General features: G+C 50.9%; 1 protein-coding gene across 11 annotated transcripts in view; it reads right to left on the reverse strand.

Moving 5' to 3' along the window:
• The window catches only part of Hdac4 (histone deacetylase 4), a 270698-nt gene that overhangs the window by 34425 nt on the left and 216073 nt on the right, over positions 1-20200 (reverse strand). For 4 of the 11 annotated variants that reach the window (XM_036172943.1, XM_036172945.1, XM_036172947.1 and 1 more), the window contains exons 13-18: positions 15759-16016; positions 12914-13100; positions 11084-11217; positions 7892-8012; positions 3688-3734; positions 16-123 (exon numbers count right to left, since the gene is read on the reverse strand). In XM_036172943.1, coding sequence (XP_036028836.1) covers positions 16-123; positions 3688-3734; positions 7892-8012; positions 11084-11217; positions 12914-13100; positions 15759-16016 — 855 coding nt within the window. The remainder of the gene's footprint in view (positions 1-15; positions 124-3687; positions 3735-7891; positions 8013-11083; positions 11218-12913; positions 13101-15758; positions 16017-20200) is intronic. The other 7 variants (XM_036172951.1, XM_036172946.1, XM_036172949.1 and 4 more) reach the window with 3 other exon arrangements.

Consider the following 20200-nt stretch of genomic DNA (forward strand, 5'->3'; position numbering starts at 1 on the left):
ATCATGCTGACTGACCTTTAGCTCTCCTGTGGCCACCTTGAAGACCAGCTCCACCACGCAGCCCACAGCCAGGCGGGCTGCTCCTGATGAGTGTACCTCATTCCATATGGTGTCACTATCCACCTGTGAAAACAACACTCTTCAGTGAGCCAACTCCTGGGTCATTGTCACTACCATCCCACAGGTTGTGTAGCCTGGGTCCCCTAAAGCTCTGCCCCTGTGTTGTAGACTGGCCAGAGCAGACAGCAACCCACACCAGGTACATTTCCTTTTGAGATATGCCAAAATAATAAACACAGTGACCAGAAATACTGTGTTCCAACCCTCTGGGGGTACCCTTCTCCTTTCATTTGTTCCAGTGGACCTGGAGCCGACAGTAAGGATCCTAGGTGACTGATCGCCTCGCTTTTTAAATGGGACTGGAGCGAAGAGTTGTATTAACAAGCAGAAAAGGAAATGGAACAGAAACTACAATCCGTGGCTCTTCTTCGTGTTGACTTTAAGTGCACACTCTCACTAAGGGCTGCAGGTAACTGAATGGGACCAGGGCATGAAGCCTAATCAAGAACAACCAGGTCTGTCCCAGGTGGCTTGTTAGCTTCCACTTCAAACAGCAAGCAGGGCCCACCAGTTGTTCATTGGCTTGGGCAAAGGAGAATGTATTGCAATTTTAAAAAACTGTGTGTGTGTGTGTGTGTGTGTACGTACACACATGGATATGTACGCACAAAAATGAATTCTTATGGAGGTCGGAGGACAACTTGTAGAAGTCAATTCTCTCCTTTTCCTACATGAACCTCAGGGACTGAGCTTGGGTTGTCAGGCTTGGCAGCAAGTATCCTGACCTGCAGAGTCATCTTGCAGGCCCAGGAGAATGCATTTTTAAGGTCTGGCTAGTGGGGAACAAGATAAGACACTCCCACTATTAGGTTTATAGGGGAACCCAAGACAGGAGCCTGGGCAAGGATCAAAGGGCTGCAACGTCAGGGCACAGGAATAACTTGTCTGTATGTATGTCCTGGAGGCTACACAGGGTCTGGACCAGACACACTGAGATTTAGGCCCTTGCCAGGGAGTTATGGCCCGGGAGTGAGTGGGAGTTGCTTGGCTAACAGCTGTTTAACTTCTTCAATCTGAGGTTTGCCAGATCCTCACATACACCACTTCTGAGCACTCGAAGAAGGTGAGAATCCAGACCCACAAGCACCTCTCTTCATCTCCAGCCTTGACCTACCACGCCATCCTGCTAACTGACAGACACTGATCATCAGTGCAAGGAGCAACTCTTCCCAGCTTTTCCACAAGCTTCACTCTCAGAGACAGATGATCTAAAATTCCTTTATATTGGTTTAGTCTTTGCTGAAAGGTGTACTTAGATGGGCTATGTCCTCTGAATAGTTCCCAAATGCCAAAGGAACGCCTGCTGGGAGGCATCACTGTTCAAAGCTGAGACACTGGCTTGTGATCCTATGAAAATCAGCTTTGGCTGGAGAATCAAATCATTATTATCAGCTCATTATAATATCAAAAGTGACAGTGCAGGAGACACTCCACCAGCTTGTGATCTCCAAGGGCAGCAGTGTTCTGGGCAGCCCGGGCCAGGCTGGGCTATGAATGAGTTCAGTGATCATTTCCTTCCCAAGTGTGAAGAGGGGGCCTGGTTTTAGAGCCTGGCTAAGACATGGGGAAAGGGACTATGCATGTCATCTGCCTGCTCTTCCAGGACTTTCTGTAGACTGTGCTCTTCTGGACATAGGAGGTAGGCGTCTATAGTCTGGCCAAGCCCCCTTCTGCACAGAGGGAGGGGTAAACCCTTGATCCATCCCCCTGCAGTAGCCCAGGCTGCAGAGACCTGACAAGACTTTGCTGCTGTTTTGTCCAGCTGCTTCCCCTGAAGGGGTACTGAGGGAGGTGGCCCTTTTCAGTCAGGGTGCTGATGCTACTGTGGAATGGGAGCTATAGACAAATGTTTCCCAGGAAGGACAGACATAGGTGGAAGGGAAACACAGAAGCATCTGGGAAAGGAAAACTGAACAATGGTAATGGAGCATGTGGCAAATTTGGGTTAGCTCTGGGAATCAGGAGGCTGGAGCTGCAGATGGCAGGAGGCAGAAGACACTCCCAGGCAGGGATGGAACAGGAGTTAAGAACACAGGTCCTTTCTAGGTTGAAATTCACAATAATGAGGTAAACAAAACAGCACTGTTTTCTTTTTATTTGGTTTGAAAAAAAAAAGGTTAAAACTATTTCACACCTTTACTTCACAGAACTAAGGCAGGCTGAGTTTTAAACTCTGAAAGAACTATTACATAAAGGAAATGGTAATGGAAAGCTGCTTCCAGGGACAGAGGGCCTCCCTTTGGGTGCCTGCTTCTCATCCTACACAGGCCTCAGTTCCCCCACAGCATCTGCATTGCTCTTTCTGACACACTGGTGGGTTATACCCGGAAGGAAAACTGAGTCCACTCAGGCCTAGCCTCAGATCCCATGTGAAAGAAGACCTGAAGATCCTAACTCCCTTCAGCCATGGGTGCCACTCACATCTGTGCAGTATGTCTGCACTCATCTAGCATGCTTGCTGCACCTAAGATCTGGGGTTAGTGGTGCAGGAGATTGCCCAGGTTCGACCCCCCCAGATCTAAGCTCGCATTTAATTTTCATTTGCAAATTATAAATGCTGCCTTGCACAGGGCTCTCTGGCTGCAGGGCAGTGCAAATCTAAAACTTTTCAAGTCGGGCCAAAAATTTGCCCTGAATTAAGAGATTGCAGCCTATTTACAAGACAAAACAAAGTAACTCCAGGAGGGCTTGGTGGTGGTATGAATAGATGCCATCGATTCTCTTTCTGACGGGGCAATTTTCAAAGCAGCGATTTCTGTAAAGACTCAGGAAGAAAACAATTTTGTTTCATTTCCATAACAGAATCCAGACCTCAGCTTCACCCCAGGATCTATGATCAAACAAGGTACAGGTTTGGCAGGACAACTCTGGCCACGTGCTAGCCCAACACACAGTGGTGCAGTGGGACTCCAAGGGTCAGACGACCAGACAGGAGGCTTGGTCCTGCTCTTCCACCCCAGAGTACAGGAGCACAGCAGGACCTCTGCCTCCTGAGGCCGGTTTGACATCAGAAGCTAAGGCTGTCTGTGCAGACAGAATAGATGCCTTGATGGCCAGTCCTTTACCACTTGTGTGTCTCCGTCTGTTTCCTGGGTGACTGGTTACCCATATCACCACAAACCTGAGAATGTCTTACAAATGTCACCTGACTCATGGGCGTCCTTCAGAGAACTCTGTCTGGAGTACAAGCTAGTAAGTGGCACAGAACAAGCCCACTCTGCCCAAAGGAGCCTCTGTGGCCTGTGCGGACATGAGCACAGTGCTATTGTGGATGCAGGCTCTGAGGCAGGCTACACATAAATGTGCACAAGAGCTGTGGACTAGTAGGGCTCCAGATGCAGTGTCAGACAACCTTCCCCCCAAAAAGGTGCCTGAGACGGTGAAAAAAAAATGCTCCCGGCTCTCAGTTCCTTTGAAGCCCCAAATGGCCCCGCCTGCCCCCTAGTACTGTTTATGGAAAACACCTGGCAGCCATTACCCACTCGAAAGAGCAAGGCAATGATTTCTGTGACCACTGAGGCTCTGAGAACAAACAGGACATTATTTACACATTAAAGAAATACTTACCCCAACACCACCACAAGGGAGCCTGACAAACACGGAGGTCAGTGAACCTGGGGGAGAAGAGGAGGGTCAGAAGATCAGGGTAGCACTGTCTCTGTTAGTGTCCAGCCCTTAGAGCACGCTGTGGACCCAGGACTGGATAAGATGTTCTCTGAGTCCCACTGGCTCCACCGCAAGGCTCCACCACCAGGCAGCAAGTACAAGGAGAGCGGCTCTGTGTGAGCCTGAGAGGGCTCAGGCTTTCATGGCTAGATGGCCACAGAAGGTAGGGTGGGCCCCAGGAGTTGACATAGCCCTGCACAATCCAGACATCATGCTGCCTAGAGATCCTGTGGGCCAGGAAGCTTGTTTATACCTGACAGTGCTCCTACTAAAACACAGAACCTCTTCCATTAAGTGTTGGCAGATCTGGGAGTTAGGGGAGGTTCGCTGTGTCTGCATGTCTGGCTGAAGTTCCAAGTGTGGAGCTGAGTAAACTAGCCCATTCCTGGCCTGCACCTAGGGGGCACTGTGTCATGATGGGCAACGCAGGAACAAGGCCATACCTGCACATTCCTTGCCACTCTCCGTCCTCAAATTCATACTGAGGAAAGAGCACTGTTGTGGTCTCCACTTCCAGCTGTTTCCTGAAGGCTATGACTCCTGGATTCTACCTGGACCAGCTTCTTACCACTCCTGCCCTTCTGCCTCAAAGAGCTAAGCACCCACAGCCTAGGTCCAAGGCTTGGTCCTTATTTGCATATACAAATATGGGAGGCAGAACAGGGCTATTAAATGCATCTTTCCTTCAGTGACAGGTGGGTAGCAAGTAAAAATGCTCTAAACTTTGCATACATTGGTTCTTGCAGCAGAGGGGAATCTTCAGGGGAATAAGAGCTGGCCATGTAGTGGAGCTGTACAGGGAAGTACCGTGTCAAATCAGTGCCCTAAATGGTGAGTATTCTTTCCAGAGAGGATGAACACACAGGGAATGGAGATAGGCTAGGCAAGGAAAGTCTGGGACTTTGGAAAAAGGCTAGGAAGGAGGGGTGTGGATTATAAGCCACACCACACCTGCTCACTGCACACTGTCCAACTGCAGTCCTTCTGGGTCTGTATCCAGAGTGAACTGTAGCCCAGGGTACCCCGCTGCTAGAGCCGGGAACCGTCAAGCACGAGTGACGGTGGACAGACCTTTTACCGTCACTCCTCATTCCGACACAGGAACAGCAGCGCTACGTCATGAAGAGTTCCTGCGTCAGGAAGCAGGGACTTCCTCCAGTAATTCCCAGTGGTTACGTGGTACCCAGGCCTACGAAAGTATATTTCCCTCTGCAATTATAGCCAGCACCATGTACATTACAGATGTCAATCACTGGAGTATTTTCATGCTCATTATCCAGCCCACATAAAAGGAAAAAGCAACTTCATCATATATTAAGCACAGAAAGTACACCTGAGTAGGAGGCAGGGCATGATGTTCATGACAAGAGGTTTGGCATCTATCATTAGCTATACCCAAGGGTTCCTTGCTGTTGGTAGTTTAAAATCACGACCATTTCAATCAGGCTACAAAACATTCCTGAAGTCTAAACTTAAGGACTATGTCCTCTGGTCTACTCACAGCAGACTGCTGGCTCATGTGGCAGGAGAGACATTAGTTTGCCTTCTGCAGCTTACACCCTGTGGGAGGCAGCGTTTAGAGGTCTGCCTTGCCAGCTTCCCAGTTAACCCAAGCCAGGCTATTTTCTTCAGCAGGGCTGTTAGGGGCCTCCTTGCTTCTAGGGATGGTGACTGGCCCACTACACCTGCCATCCACTTCAGTGAAGAACTATAAAGGGTCTTTTGTACATGGCAGAGAAATGTGTGGATCAGATTAAAAAAGAAAAGAAAATCACAGTAGTATTTACAAATCTAACTAGGGCTACTTTAACAGAACTTGGGATAACTGCTATTATTATGTATCAAATACCTGGGCTAAGAATGTTTGTGAAGGTCTGTGGTTAGGATACTGTAGAAACTTAAAACATGGGTCTTGAGGGGTTTAGGTGGTGATAGACTAGGTACCTCCCACAGTGCTGAAGAGCTTAGCAGGGAGGAAAAGGATACCAAGTGAGCAACTCACATGGGCACCACTTATACATAACGACACGGGGTAGAGCAGTCAGTCACTGGCATGGCTGCTGGAGCACAGGGATGGGGACAGGGTGTGGGGAAAATGTTCTAACAAAGAAAGAAATCCATGCACAATAGGCTTTAGTGGAGTAGTGTAGTGCTGGCCATAGCTGGGGACTAGTGTTCAAATGATTGGTGGGCAGTGAATGACTGCATCCTAAGCCTTGCACACAGACACTTCTCCTGTTCCAGAGGACACACATCTAGTACGATGCTTCTGGCTTTGATAATCTGTCTTGAACCTGGTTTGAAATTAGCTTAAAACTCAGAAAATTCTCTTGTTGGTAACTCTGGTGGGTTGAGAAGGGATGGCTGATGAAGTGTGCCTAGGTGGGCTCTTGTCTAGCTGACCCACCTTGGGCACAGGTCCTGCCTCATTCTGGGATCTACATGCTGCCTCTCCTGGATGGAGAGCATCCCTAGAGCCACAGGGCCAGTGTGGAGGACAGTGGGCTGTAGAGCGAAAAACAAAGGGCACGGTCTGAAAAGTCACAGACCCACAAGAACCAAGATGGTCCTGCACCCAGCCTGGGTCAGCAGCACACAGCATCCAAACCACACGGTCCCAGTCTACTCTGCCTGCTGCTACATGGGGCCACAGGGCTGTCCTCTGGACCATGTTATGGGTGTTGCTTCTGGGATGGACTCCTTGGCCGCCTGGCAGCATCCTGCTTAGTCTCATCCAGGCCAGCAGTGTCCCCCAGGGCTTGAGAAATAACGCCGAGGAATCAAACTCCTAGGCTGCAAATGCTTCTGTTCCTCCTGCTTGCCTGGCAGCCTGGCTGGGTGACAGTGGCAGGAGGAAGCCGTGCACTCCCAGCTTTCTCTGGGAGTATCACCTTGCAGCGTATCACCTGGTCCTACTGCTTGCTTTTTGTCTCAGATGCTGCCTGCTGTGGTCTTACTCCTGGGATCTTTATAATCCGGCAAGAAGTGCCCTGCAGTTCTAAGCATACAACCCACCCCTCCCCTCCTCCTTGGCACCACTGCTAGGACCAGGCACCACACAGACCCTGGTCCTCTCCTTGCAGCTGGCCTTTTGCCCCATTTTGGGAAGCCTGCCTCAGCTTGTCTTCCAGCCCAGGAACTTCCTCCTTTGGTGATCATGCTTTGAATTGTCACTCTCCCAACATCCTGCACTCCCTCCTTCACTACTACCTCTGTTCACAGTATCTCCTCTCTTCAAAGTCTCTCTAGCTGCCTGGCACGCACTGTCCTGTCTACTCCTGACCTAGTGTGGGGTCCACACTGGAAGCTTCTAATGTAAATGTGAGACTAGCATCACAGTTTTAGGGGCACTATTTGCCGTGAACTCTCACTGTCAGTGTCCTCTGAACTGGCCAAGGTCCTGCAGGGGAGTCCCCTGCCTTCTGACTGAGGGTGAAGGTGAGCACACAAGGGGCCCAATAGGGGAGTGGGGGTGGGAGATAGACTTGGTGAAGATCAAGAACCCCCATCGTGGGACCATGACCTGAAGTCAAAGTTTCAAGGCAGAGACCAATAAACCTAGGTCTGTCCTTATCTCTACTGTCTGTAGTCCTGCATCAGTACAAAAGTCACTACCTCTGAGCTGCTGGGTTCTTTGGGGTAAGCCAAGTAGGCGATATAGGATATACATAGGGCTCCCCCAGTTTGTCAATCCAAATTTTACTGGATAAAGACTCCAGTGGTAAGGCAGAATAGGTCTCTGCAAGCCAGAACATGGCCATGGGGTTTGACTGACAGGGCCAAGATACAGCTTCCTAGTCTGCAACCCATGACTTCAGTGTGGCCAAGCCTGGGGTTCTCCAGGCTTCCTCTCATCCTTCCTCCCAGAGATCTCAGAAAGAAACTGCAAACAGGGCAAGCACTGGGCACGCCTGGTCTCAAACAATCCTGAGCAGCTTCCAGAACTGACTGGAGCTCCAGGCTTCTCTGTACCCAGGGTCTTATCAGGAGCCGACCTTCCTGTCTTGGCCAGCCACACAGTGGCCCCAGCTGCAGGGGCAGAGGGGTGGAACCATCACTTGCAGGAGATCAAACCTGGTAGGGATGTAAGGAAGGTCTCGAGTACCTAGAAGTTTCTTACTGTCCAGTTTCTGTCTGTTGAGAGGGTTTGTGCCATAGAGGAGTGTGTGGGCTTCCGAGTGCACTGTCTGCAGTTCTTCCAACGTGGCCTTGCGTCCGCGGATGCACTATGGGGACATAAGGTAAGAATGTGTGTGTCAGCCCAATCTCTTCTTCAGCAAGCTCACTGCCCCAGAAGGAATGCAGTTTGATTATGAGGATGGGTATAGGATACAACACAATATTTTAGGTGGCTTATATTTCAATCATAGCTTTGAAAAACATTTAGCAGGAAGTGTTAGAGGTAGGGCGAGCCGCCTGAGCTCATTTTCAAGGAGACTCAAGTATCTCCAACACCAGCTCTCCAGGTCCCTCCCTTGTGTATGGCGGACACACTGGAGTCTGTGCTTGCACTGGGAGGTGACTAGGAGTCCTGTGCTCCTCTGCAGTTGGTAAGCTCATCAAATCAACTCTGGAGCTACTTCCAGATCTCTAGAAACTAGCAAATGAGTGCCTGCTCTTTAGCTGAGGTAACCACTTAACTAGCTGGCCAGTGGGTTATGAAACAGACAAATATTTTATAGGGAAAGGGCTCCTTGGGGGTCAGGTGAGGAAAAGTCCTCATCACTCAAGAAGCTGCTTACAGGGATCTGATCTGCCCTTCCTGACCATTTATCTGGTCCAGTAGGTGCTGGCCTACATGGTAAAGAAGCTAAACCAACATGGTGTGTGGCCCTGGTTCTGCAGGCTGGCAGAGGGTCTGGGGCCTACAGAGAAGAAAGATCTTTCTAGTTCAGACCATTCAGGGGGTGAGTCCACCTACCAGCCCTCTAGTATGTGCCTACCCAGAGTGAGGTACAGTCCAGGCTCCAGTTTCAATGTCAGTGGTTGAGAACCTATGGGACGTCAGAGCATCACGTACTTGACTTCTGTGTTAGACATCAACTCTAATGACAAGGGCCTAGGACTCAGGCTACAAGCCAGACAACAGGAACCTGGTGTGGATGTGGGCTTGCTCTCTTGGACTGAACTAAGGAACAGCTCCTCTGCACCACAAGGTGCTGCCATGATGAGCTTCCAATGCTTGGGATTAGGGTACTTACATCCAGGGAGCTGGTCAGTGTGTTTTACTGTTGTCAATGGTTCTAAGCCCCATCTTGTCTCTGCTTACCTCTCGAGGCTCCTGCCAACTCTGCTCTGACCTCATAGCCTGACATTTAAGAACTCCCTGCCAGCCCTCACCTCCCTCTGCCACTGGCCCAGAAGTGGCAAATGTCTCTCACACTTCCACAGAGCACAACAGAAGGTGAGGTGGGTGGCTGTCCTGACTTCTCAGATGTTTGGACTCTCACCCTGCCTGAATATACTGTCCTGGGAAGGACAGGACATTAGTGAACGCTGGCAGCTGAAGGCTGCCTCAGGGCAGCATCTGGATGGGCAGGATGGCAGGATGGCAGGATGCAAGGCCAGCTGGAACAAGAGAGGAAAGAGGATTGTTCTCAGGGCTTGTGTACACAGGCCAATGCTGCCCCCCAGTGGCCTAGCATTCTGGATAGATTCCCAAAGCAGGTGCCTGTGGCCTCACCTCACCCCTCACTGTTCACCTCCCACCCAGAGGCCATCAGAAGCAGGTGTGGGCCTGATAAGTGAGGTACAATTTGAACGGTAAGGGATACTGGGGCCATGTGATTCCTGGGATGACCTAAATTCCGAATATTCCAGTGCATAGGGGAGGGCAGGTGAACTCAGAGAGGCACTTGCTAGTGCCTTTGACATTCCTTGTGCCCTATCCTATGTTGATGTGCAGGATAACTTGAGGGAAAGACACGGAGGGGTTTTCTAGTTGAAAGAGGTCATAGCAGGCTCCCCTGGCAGGTACTGAAGGTAATCCTCTGGTGACCCAGCCCTACTGCAGATGGGGAAAGAGGACTCACCTGAGACTACCAGCCCCCAGGAACCAGCCTGCCCTAAACAAATCCATCCTTCCTCCTCAGAGATTAGGACTCCTGAGTGCACAGGATCTGGGACCGCACACCTGCCTGGGTCATGTGTGGGGAACCAGGAGAGGCTCAACATGGTCTTGACCAGAGCCCTATTATGTGACCAGCTCTATTGTGGCCAAATGTGGGGTGAACCCTGGACCCCACTGGCAGGTAGGCCAGACCTCCTGAAAGCAAGCATGGTAGGTGAGCAAACTGAGGAGCAGTACTTGGAGACAACCTACTAGAGCCTTCCCACACAGCTCCCTGGGCAGAGGGTCTCACACAAAGGAACCAGAGGCAAAGCTAACCAGACTTGGGGGATGACGGGGAGAAGGTGCTTTCCATGCTGGCCACTGCCTCATGGAACCCAACATCTGAGGAAGAAAAGGCCCAAAGCTCTCCACACATCCTCAGAGAAGCTTTCCGATGTTACATCAGAAGAACACAGTCTTAAGGCTGTCAGGACTGATGGGACATGTAGACTGATCTTCCCTCTGGGTCTTGGATCCTTCCCTCACTGCATAAGTATGGATGCACACAGTGGCCAGCCACAGAGCATGCTGGGAAGTAACTAGGAAGAAGGCAGGGACAGCCATGGGGAGGCAGCCTGGCACTGTGGAACCAACACAGTAATGACAGCTTCTGTAGAAGAAACAGAATCTTAGGGAAGCAGTTTGGACTCTGCCATGGAAGACCCAAAGGCTTGTGGAAAGGAAGCTACATATGTGGTAGTGCTGGCACTGTGGGTCCTGTAAGAGGCAGGTTTGGCAGAAGGTGACTGGGAAACGGGCACTTCACTCTTGGGAGTTATGGTTCAGGCTGTCACAGAGAAAGGCCAGCCCACATAGCAGTCTCTTCTGTTTCTATGTCAAGTTGTGGCTTAGTTAGGGGAGTCTCACCAGATGCTGATAACTTCTTGGTTTGGACCCTCCAGCTACCAGAACTGTGAGGTGGTAAACAGACCTCTTAGCTCTGTTAAAGTACAAGCCTCAGGTATTCTATCACAACAACAGAAAAGGTACCAAGATGGGCTTCTCAGAAGCCAATAGACAGTATGGATGGGGAGGAGGACACATAGGTCATGTTTCCTGGATTCTCTCCATCACTGTAACATGAAAACAGACTGGCAGACACTGTGAAGAGAGCAGGCTGGAGGCCATGTCCAGGAACAAGCAAGGCAGTAGGTGTCTCTCTATCACCAGAGATAGGTCCCATACCTCACACTTGCCACGGAGGCCAGTCTCCTGCAGGCGGGACCAGATGCTCTGGATCCTCCCAGCATGCTCCGGGTGGCTGTTGGTGTTCCCACAGGTACACTGATGCTTCAACATCAACGTGTCATATACAAGGCCTGCAGTGGAACAGAGCTGAAGTCAGAGCAGTGCCCAGGGCTGAGCCAGTCAATGCCAGAAGGTGGTGCTGGGACAGCAGAATTCCCAGGAGGGAACAAAGCAGAGTTAGTTCTTGGTTCAAGTCCACCCTATCCCCTTTCCAAACTGGTACTCGAGGATCTAGATGAAAGCAGAGTGAGAGACCCAGCACTGGCCAACACTCCAGCTCAGAAAGACCGTGGCTGCACCATAGGGCCAAGTTACGGATTAAAAGGGGACAAGGGATCTGGGTGGCCTCTGGGCTACACTGAATACTAGGAATGACAGGTGTGGCCCTCCGAGGCCTGTCTGCCTGTCTGTTGGCTAGGCACTGTCCAAGCTTACCACATGGTCCAGGCCAGCATGAGCTTTGTGGCTTATCAACAGGTAACTTCTGGAGCAGCAGCTGGACACAGGGTAAGTGGTGGCATGTATGGGTTCACTCAAGATGGACACAAGATTACAGAGGGAGCTGGACCTCATATGTGAGATACACAAACACGCTTATCTGAAATGAGCAAGTACATGAACACAGCTTAGAAACTGCTGACGACAGAAGTGTGTCAGCTGTGACTGGCTTCACAGAGTGGCACAGACAGGAAGATCTCTTCTGAATAGCCACAGAGGGCACTGAGCACTGCTTACACGCAAGCTGCCACCAAGGTTTCAGGACAGTTTCCCTATCTGAGCTGCAGTCCTTTGAGGACACGCTCATTTCAGCCAATGGTCAAGTGCTCATGGACAGAACACTTGCTAGGTTTTATGAGGTGCAGCTTTAATTTTTTTTGAAGTAAATGTTAATTTCTAGATATTACTACTGAAACTTTTCCCTAAACAGGAAGTTTCCTTCTAAGAAAAACTTGGCTGTATTGCAGTGGTCTGCAAGACATTTTATAAGACCTGTGAAGAATAAAGCCATTCTGTTTTTACATAGCTTTTCCTCATTAGGAAGAAATGTTAAATCAAAACACTATGAAGAACCAACCTAGTCTCCCTGCTTGCACCACAGGGAGCTATTAGGAGAGGTGGTGTGATCATCTTGTGGGGATAGTTTTCTGTCCCTGCCTCTATACAGCTGTGGTCCACACTTCTGCTGAGCTCACTCCAGACCTCTGGACCTTTTAGGCACAAGCTAAGGTGCCACTGGGACACAATTTCCAGTCCACAGGGCAGGTACAATGCCAGAGAGAGGTCCAGAGTTCGTTCCAGGTCTGCTGTGCTCTGCTCCAGCAGAGCTCTTCACTAACCACTGTACAGGGCACTGCACAGTGTACTGTTCTGGAGCCTCATGGCAATCTGCTGTCCTAGGCTTGGTTTAGGGGAACATTTGCAGAAGATCAAGGTTGCTATTGCTAACTAAGAATGGGAAGCTCGGATGCACCATACTGGCACACAGGTGGGACTGCTTTCTGCAGGAAAAAGAGAAGGCACTTTTCTGAGCTTGTGGCCAGCTCCAAGAATAACAGCATCATGGTGTGCTCCCATGACTGAGTGTGGGTCTCAGGTTTGACATAGTGCTGGCTGCTTGTCTCTGGACAGTGTGGCCTGAGTTCTTCCCAGATTTAGCTGTAGGCTGCTCCCCTAGGCTCTCATCAGTGGCTTGCTCTACAGACTGCCCCTGGCCCCTTGCCTCCTGCCCCACACTGTCCTCCTGCCCAGCAAGAGGCTACGAGTTACCTGTGGTGAACCTTGGTTTGGTGGGGGGCTCCTGGACTGACATGGGGAAAGTGGCAGATGCTGGAGAGGACTGTGCCCGAGACAGAGGTCTGTGGCTGCCAAATGACACAGGGATGCCAGCAGCCTCCATAGATGCCTGGTAATTCCTTAGCTGGTGGATCCTTTGCTGCTCCAGCAGGAGAGCTTGCTGCAGGGCAGGAGAGAGGGCCATTAGTGGCAGAACATTCCCCACCAGTCTGTGACACTCATTACAATCACCCCTAGCCACTGACAGGCCTTCCCACTGTGGGACAACTAACCATGGATGCATACCTCCTAAAGGTGGGCCATGATCTGAGTGGGATCACTGAGGAGAAGGCATTTGGCACACTGGCCCTGCTTAAAAGGATGAGGGGACTTGCCATCTCAAAGGTCTACAGGGAGGTGTGGTCCAGGTGGGGCTTGGGAAGCATTCTCTAAAGAGATGGTAAGCAGTGGTGGAGGGGCTGGTATTGGACAGAGGTCAGATCTTTGGCTGAGAGAATCACTCTGGCCATAGTGAAAATGGGACCGTGAATACACACTGCTAGCCCTCCACAGGTTCTTCTGGTAGTGAAAGAGTGATTAATCCGTGAGCCAAACTCAGCAAGAGAGCGAAGGCAGACACTGAAGGGCCAGCTCGATACCGTCTAATGTGGTCCTGCCTTGGCCTCCAACCACTCTAGCAGTTAAAGTTAGGAAGGCCAGACCTGTGTGGGTCATAAAGTGACATGCTACTAAGGGCTCAGGTGCCCAGGGGAGAGGACTGGGTTGACAAGGGTACACTGTGGGGGAGGAAGACTCTGGCTGGCTATCTATGAAGTATGGATCACCACTCGGGATTAGCTGCCCTGAGGGATGTGGACCTCAATGGTGGAGTGAGGCAAAGATGAGGTTCCCAAGGTTGACCTACCCAGAGGCTGCTCCTTCTGTAGAGAACAGAGGAAGCTACCTCCTAGGGCCCCAAGATAGATGAAACCATGTCATCCCATGTCACTGATGCATGTTAAAAAGGAAGTCCAACTCACCCTGCCCCGCCCCAACCTCGCCCCAAGTCCTATTTGATGGACAGATCTTATGGCCTTGGAGAATACACCCTCCTGGGAAGCAGGGTCCAGCCCTGAGCTGTGAGCAGAGGAGAGGACTTTCCCTAGATGCAGTAGTCTTCAGCAGACAGGAGGGGAGCTACAGCCATGAGGGCAACAGGAGGAGGAGGAGGGTCAGAAACACCCACATAGAAGCCCAAGGCCCAGAGCCTCCCAGCTTGCATCAGACCATTAATCAGCTGACTCTTCTGAGTTGACATCTCTGTATACTTCCACAAATTCCTCTGTGCCCAAGGTCCCTATGAAGGAGCTTCACTGGTTCTCCAGAGAACACAGGAAGGACGGACTCCTAAGGACTGTCTCATGCTTGGATCATCTGGTGTCCACAAGACACCAGTCCCAAAAGCAGCTACTGAAATACTCTGACTTACATCTGTGTGGTAACAGAGCACTGTATTTCAATGAGGACAAGCAGGTATTGGCTTCCTTTGAGGGTCTACTCCAAACACGACAAACATATCCCATGTCCCTTTGGGTCCATTAGCCTGGGGCAATAGACAGTCCTGGCCCCTAATTTTCCCAAGTGCCTGGATCACAAGACCCATGACATTCATCACTCTTTTAATTCTACTGGACTTTAAAGAGTGGTGGTATGTGATGGAAGTTAAGTATTCCCGGAATCAAATAGGCCACCTTTGCCCAAGACAGAGGAAAGCCTCACAGAGCTAGGTGCTGGGGACAGACTACGGGACCTATTCCCAGTGTAGATACTCAGGAGAATCTAAGCCACTCTCATGCTGAGGCTGCTGCCTAGTTGTTCCAGGGTCTCTAGGAAAGGAAGTCAGCAGGTGTCTGCTGGAGGAGCCTTGCTGTTCTGGCATACCAAACGTTATGGAGAAGCAGCAGTAGTACATCTGGAGTGTGACAGGACTGATGAGGGCTTGGAGAATCCTGGAGTCTAGCAAGCAGGGGTGTATGCCCTATAGTACCCAGGCATCAAGTACTGCTTCTTGGGAATACTAGAGCCCTGACTCTGGATCCCCTGGCTTACCTGTCACTTCTGAGGCAAAAGTAGCCTCCTTGGGGTTTTTGGCTTCCAATCCAGGGCTTCCCATACTTTGTCCAAATGTCTTTCTAGACAAGTGCCCATTTACCTTTCACTCCAAATCAACAGCCACTCACTGAGCGTCCTGTCTGGCAGTCTGCTACTATGTACTGCACCCCAGACCTCACTGTCTTCTGTGGATCTGAAGGATGATCACCCAAACAGCAGTACCGAAGTTCCAGGATGAGCAGACCCTGACTCTTTTCTTTGTTTGTTTTTGAGACATCGTCTCATGATGTAGCCCCTGGCTGGCCTGGAACTCATTATGTAGACCAGGCTAGCCTTAAACTCACAGAGATCTGAGTTTCTGACTGTCTCTCCAGTCCTAGGATTACAGGTATATACCACCACACCCAGCTCCTTTTTGATGAACACTTCCAGCCCCCCTGTTCCAGCTTTCATAGTCAGGCTGAATTTCACAAATGCTTTCTTTGTTGTTACAATCTACAGCCTCCCACACCTGAGTTTTCTGTGGCCCATGTGCTCAAGAAGGTACATGAATACCTATAGAGGGCGGGTGTCCAACTTGTATGTACATGAGAGTGTACATCAAACACAAAACACACCCCACTGCCCGTGAAGGCAGGAAGATGGCCAAGGCCAGAACAGTGAGTGTCTGTGATTCAGAGGGTAAACGGAAAAGCTGAGTCAGCTGCCTGCTCTCCTTATTCCACACCTGTCTGAAGAGCAGCTCTTGCTCAGTGGCTGGGCGCTGGCTGGGTTCTGCCTCTCGAGTGGGCTCCACCTCTTCCTCCTCACTCTCAATGGGCTCCTGCTTCACCTGGACACCAGCTAGGGAGGGCTCCTTCTGCCCAGGGAGCCGGTCTAGGTAGGGCTCATCCAGCAAGGCCTGGTGTTCACGGAGCTCTTCCTCTGTCTCCTCAGGGTGGCTCTCAGGCTGCCGGGGTGGCTCGTTGGGTTTGGAAATCATCTGCTATGCAGAGAAGACAAAAAGAAGTGAGGACAGTCACGGGACTAAAGAGGCTCCTCCGCACTCCACAGGACAGGAATGCTCTACCAAGAACTTGTGTGACCCAGGGCCAGCAAGTACCATTTACCCATACAACGTGGACCCTGGCATCATCTGAGATGCATGGGAAGTGATGCTTGGGGTTAAGGCAGACAGGTACTAGGGTGTTTGGTGTCTGTGCAGGGAGTCAGGCTGCAGGCTGCAGCTCACTGTGCAGGGGAGAGTAAAGGTGAACAGGAGAGAGGCCAGTGCCAGTCACATAACCACAGCTGCTGAGAGCTGCCCAGCAGGATATCCACGGCTGCAGGAGAAGGGCGACAGAGGCAGATATCCAGTTCCCTGTACTGAGACGCTAGTATAGGACTGGGAGGGCCCAGCAGGCAGTTCTCAGAAGCTGCCTTGCTGAAATCTTAGGGAAGTCCTACACTGAAAGGACCTGCAGGATGTACCATCAGTCTGTGGGGAAGAGTGCTGGTGGTACTCTGTCACAGACATGCTACGTTCCCCAGCTAACGTTTACAAAGGTACCACGGCCATGGAAGCAAGATTTCTCCAATGTCGTTCTGAAAGCCTAGCCTGCTAGAGATCTTATTTCTTAAAACCCCAAGGCACAAAGGCAGAGAGGTGGAAGGAACAGACAGAGAGACACTGGCCACAGGGCACTGCTCCTTAGAGGATGGACGAACTCTGGGACATAACATGGTGACAGTGGCACCTGTCCTTGTACCCAGAGCATTCTGAGTATGCATATGCATACAGCGGGGTGGCTGGGTGAAATCTAGACATGTCAGCTAGCACGACTGAGATCATGTCATATTGCATACATGCAGATCAGCATACTGTGAACGGCCTCAATAAGGCTAGGTGAAGCCCACGTCAACTTAGTGAGGGGACGGGAAAGACTTGCAGGCACACTTCAACAAAAGCACATTGTTAGGTGTTTGTTCTGCTTCACAGTTTGGGAGGTGCTGATGCCACCGTACTCCTGTGTACCTCAACTCCTACCTCTGGCACTGGGTGGGGGAGAGGACAGGTGAAACCATTCTGTCAAGCAGCATGTCTTTCCTGCACCCTGCTCTCCCCAGCACCAAGTGCATTCTAACTGGGAACGTGAGGTGAACTGGGTGTGATGTCAGGTTTGTGAAGACTGCGCCCTTCGGGTCAGTGCTATGGCAAGGATGGAAGGGACAGAGTATCTTGAGATAACACAGAGGAAAGTCCCTGGAGAAGGTAGCTTCGGCTAGGGAGTCACAACAGACAGACGGATAGGCAGGCCCCAAGAGGAAAGAACCAGGGAAGCTGGGTGGGTGGGGCTGGGAACAACTAGGGCCTCTAGAACAGGCTACTACTGCACAGGATGACACAGGTGTAAAGGGTAGTAACAGGGCTGTGAATGCAGAGACAGACCACGGGGAGAGGGCTCAAAGGACTTCCCTTTGGCCCGGCAAAAGGGGAAACAGACAGACAGCCTTTCCTCCAATATGTTTATGTGAACGTCTGAGTCCAGTGACACCCCTCACCCCTAAACAATGGGTCTCTGTCCTGTGGCCCCACAGCTGACCCCTAACAACTTTTGTGCCCCTTTCTGGCTTGAACATGTCCTGTGTTCTGTTCGGTGTCACAGCTCTTCAGTGTCCCTGTACCATCTAGGGTTTCTCAGAGTTCCAGTTCCAGCGCTCCACTGGACAACATCCAACTTTCCTCGAGGCTGGAGTCTGCTGAGTTACTCCAGGCAACACTCAAAGTGACACATAAGGTAAAGGAGGTCCCTTCAGAACCTCGGACAGGGGCTCCTGTTGGCTGGCTTTCACCTCCCTAGCTGTGGCTGAGGACAGTGTGCCTCTAGTAAAGGTAGCTAAGTGTTCACATCAGTACGTGCTTGAGGGCTTCTTCCATGCTCTGATGTGGGAGGGTCTCGGGCTTCTTGCTTTTGGTTTCTTGTCCTCTCACATGTCAAATGGCCCCACTGCCAGGAGAGGCTTCCCTGCTTCCTCTCCGCATTGGGGACAGGATGCTGACAATGTGGGAGTTCCCTGGTGTCACACAGGCAGATCTGCAACCTTGGCAGGGGCCAGGCAGGCAGGAACTCTAGAGCAGGGAGCAAGGAGGCTCTCAAGGGGCCACAGCTTGGCTAGGCTTCCCTCCAGAGGGTGCCTATGAGGGATGTTGCCACGGCAACAGGGGCCACTCGGAGCCCTGTCAATGATGCAGAACAGGCCCATGGCCTGCAGTGGGTGGGCCGCTCTACTCAGCACTGACGCAGATGCTGGTGCAACTGGTCTTCATGAGCCATAGTCACAAACAGGGATAATCTCTCTCTCTCTTTGAAATTGAGCTCTGCCTCTTTGTGGCCACAGAGACTGGAACTTAATGCAGAGCTGGCTTTGGGAAGCAAACCTGGCTTCGGGCAATATGACAAGAGAAGCCAGCAGGGAGGCAAGCAGCAGCTCACCAACCTGCCAGTTCCTGTTGTCCAGGGGCCTCTTGGACATCAGTGCCGTTTTATCAAGGGATGAGAGCACACAAACTACCATATCCAGAACAGCAGGATTGAAACAGCAGACTGGAGTTCAGAGTCAGATCCCCACTGGAAAGTACAAGGCATTTAAAAGCCATTGGGCACTCTCATAAATAGACCACCTACAGGAGTCAAGTTCTCATATTAAAAAGAGAGTAAGACTCAGTGAGGCCAACACTCTGCCTCCACAAAGATCAAGTGATCTTGTAGACCCAGCACTGCTGCAAGAATTGCTTTCAACAATGGGGAAGAGACACCTCATTACTCTTTTCCATGGAAAGAGGAAGGCACATTTATGAGCACAACTTCCTACTCTTTGAAATAAGGCTGTGGTGAGGTGGGTCTGGAGGCAGCAGCTTCCCTGCCAGGCTGAGCACTGTACTCATCCCTTAGACTGCTTTCTTTCCCTGGAAGGTTTTCCCCCTTAGCATGCCTTTATGAAGCACATTAATGTGGGCACAGCACTCATGTCAGGAGCAGATACCGTCAGGTACACTGGCTGCCACTCCAATCCCAAGGAGTCAAGAGGGAAGCTAGCTCAGCAGCTCTGTTTTGTCCCTTGGAAAATGGGAATGGGCACAAAAGCCTGCTGAAAACAAAATACTAGAACGAGTAACTGCTCCTGTTACATCTTTGGAGCATTGGTACTGTATGATGGTGGCTGGATGCACAGTGGGCAGTGAGCCCAGATGTGGCCTCCACTGTGTCAAGAAGGGAGTAGATGGCCCTCGGGGAGCAAGCTTCTCACAGAGCAGGGCAGGAATGCTGGTACCAGATAGTACAGAGAACACCACTGTCTTCCTGGGTGTCCCAGGAAAACATTGTATAAACATTTCAATCAACTGTCATTTGCTATCACAAATCAATCAGGTAACAAACCCCAGTGAGATATATGTCACACGTGAATGGGTGTTTCCTGTCTTCAAACCTCCTACCACACCACTCAGGTAGTGACATAATGAAGCTAATAAGCCTAGGCAGGCATTAGAGAGGAGGATATGAAAATGCTTTTGACACTTGGGAGTACAGAGACTTGGCAGGAGCCTGTCTCACCCCAGCAAATGCCTTCCTGCGTAAATGACAGGATGTCTGGATCCCCAAATTCCAACATACTCAGAGTGCTGGGCATAAGGGCTGTGGGCTAAGGGGTTTGGGGCTGGGGAACTGATATTATTGTGCCTGAAAAGCAAGAGGAGCCTGGCTGAGCCTATGCTGGGCATGTGATCTGCAGCAACTTCTTTGGGAAACCAGCTCAATCCTGGACCTCTCAGCTTGCAGCAGAGATCAAGGTGGGATGGGTGGACAGGAGCCATCCCTCTATCCTGGGAATATGTGGAATCAGGCCCCTGATTCACTGTGGGGCTCTCTAGACCCTTTAGATGGGAGATCCCTCTGCACAGGCACTCATCCCTGATCCTTTCTCACCTTCCACAGAAGGCTTGGACTCGAGGACAGGTGATAGAGTACCTTCATCTCAGTCCTTTCTCATTTTGTTTCCTGTGGTCAATCAACATCTAAAAATATTCAATAGAAGGTTCTAGAAACAGTGTCTAAGTGTCAAGCTGCACACCCTTCTGTTTCATATCATGAAACCTTGCACTCTTGCACCCATTCCACCTCACGAGGATGG

Source organism: Onychomys torridus, chromosome 23 (assembly GCF_903995425.1).
Source record: "Onychomys torridus chromosome 23, mOncTor1.1, whole genome shotgun sequence".
Classification (NCBI taxonomy): Eukaryota; Metazoa; Chordata; class Mammalia; order Rodentia; family Cricetidae; genus Onychomys; species Onychomys torridus.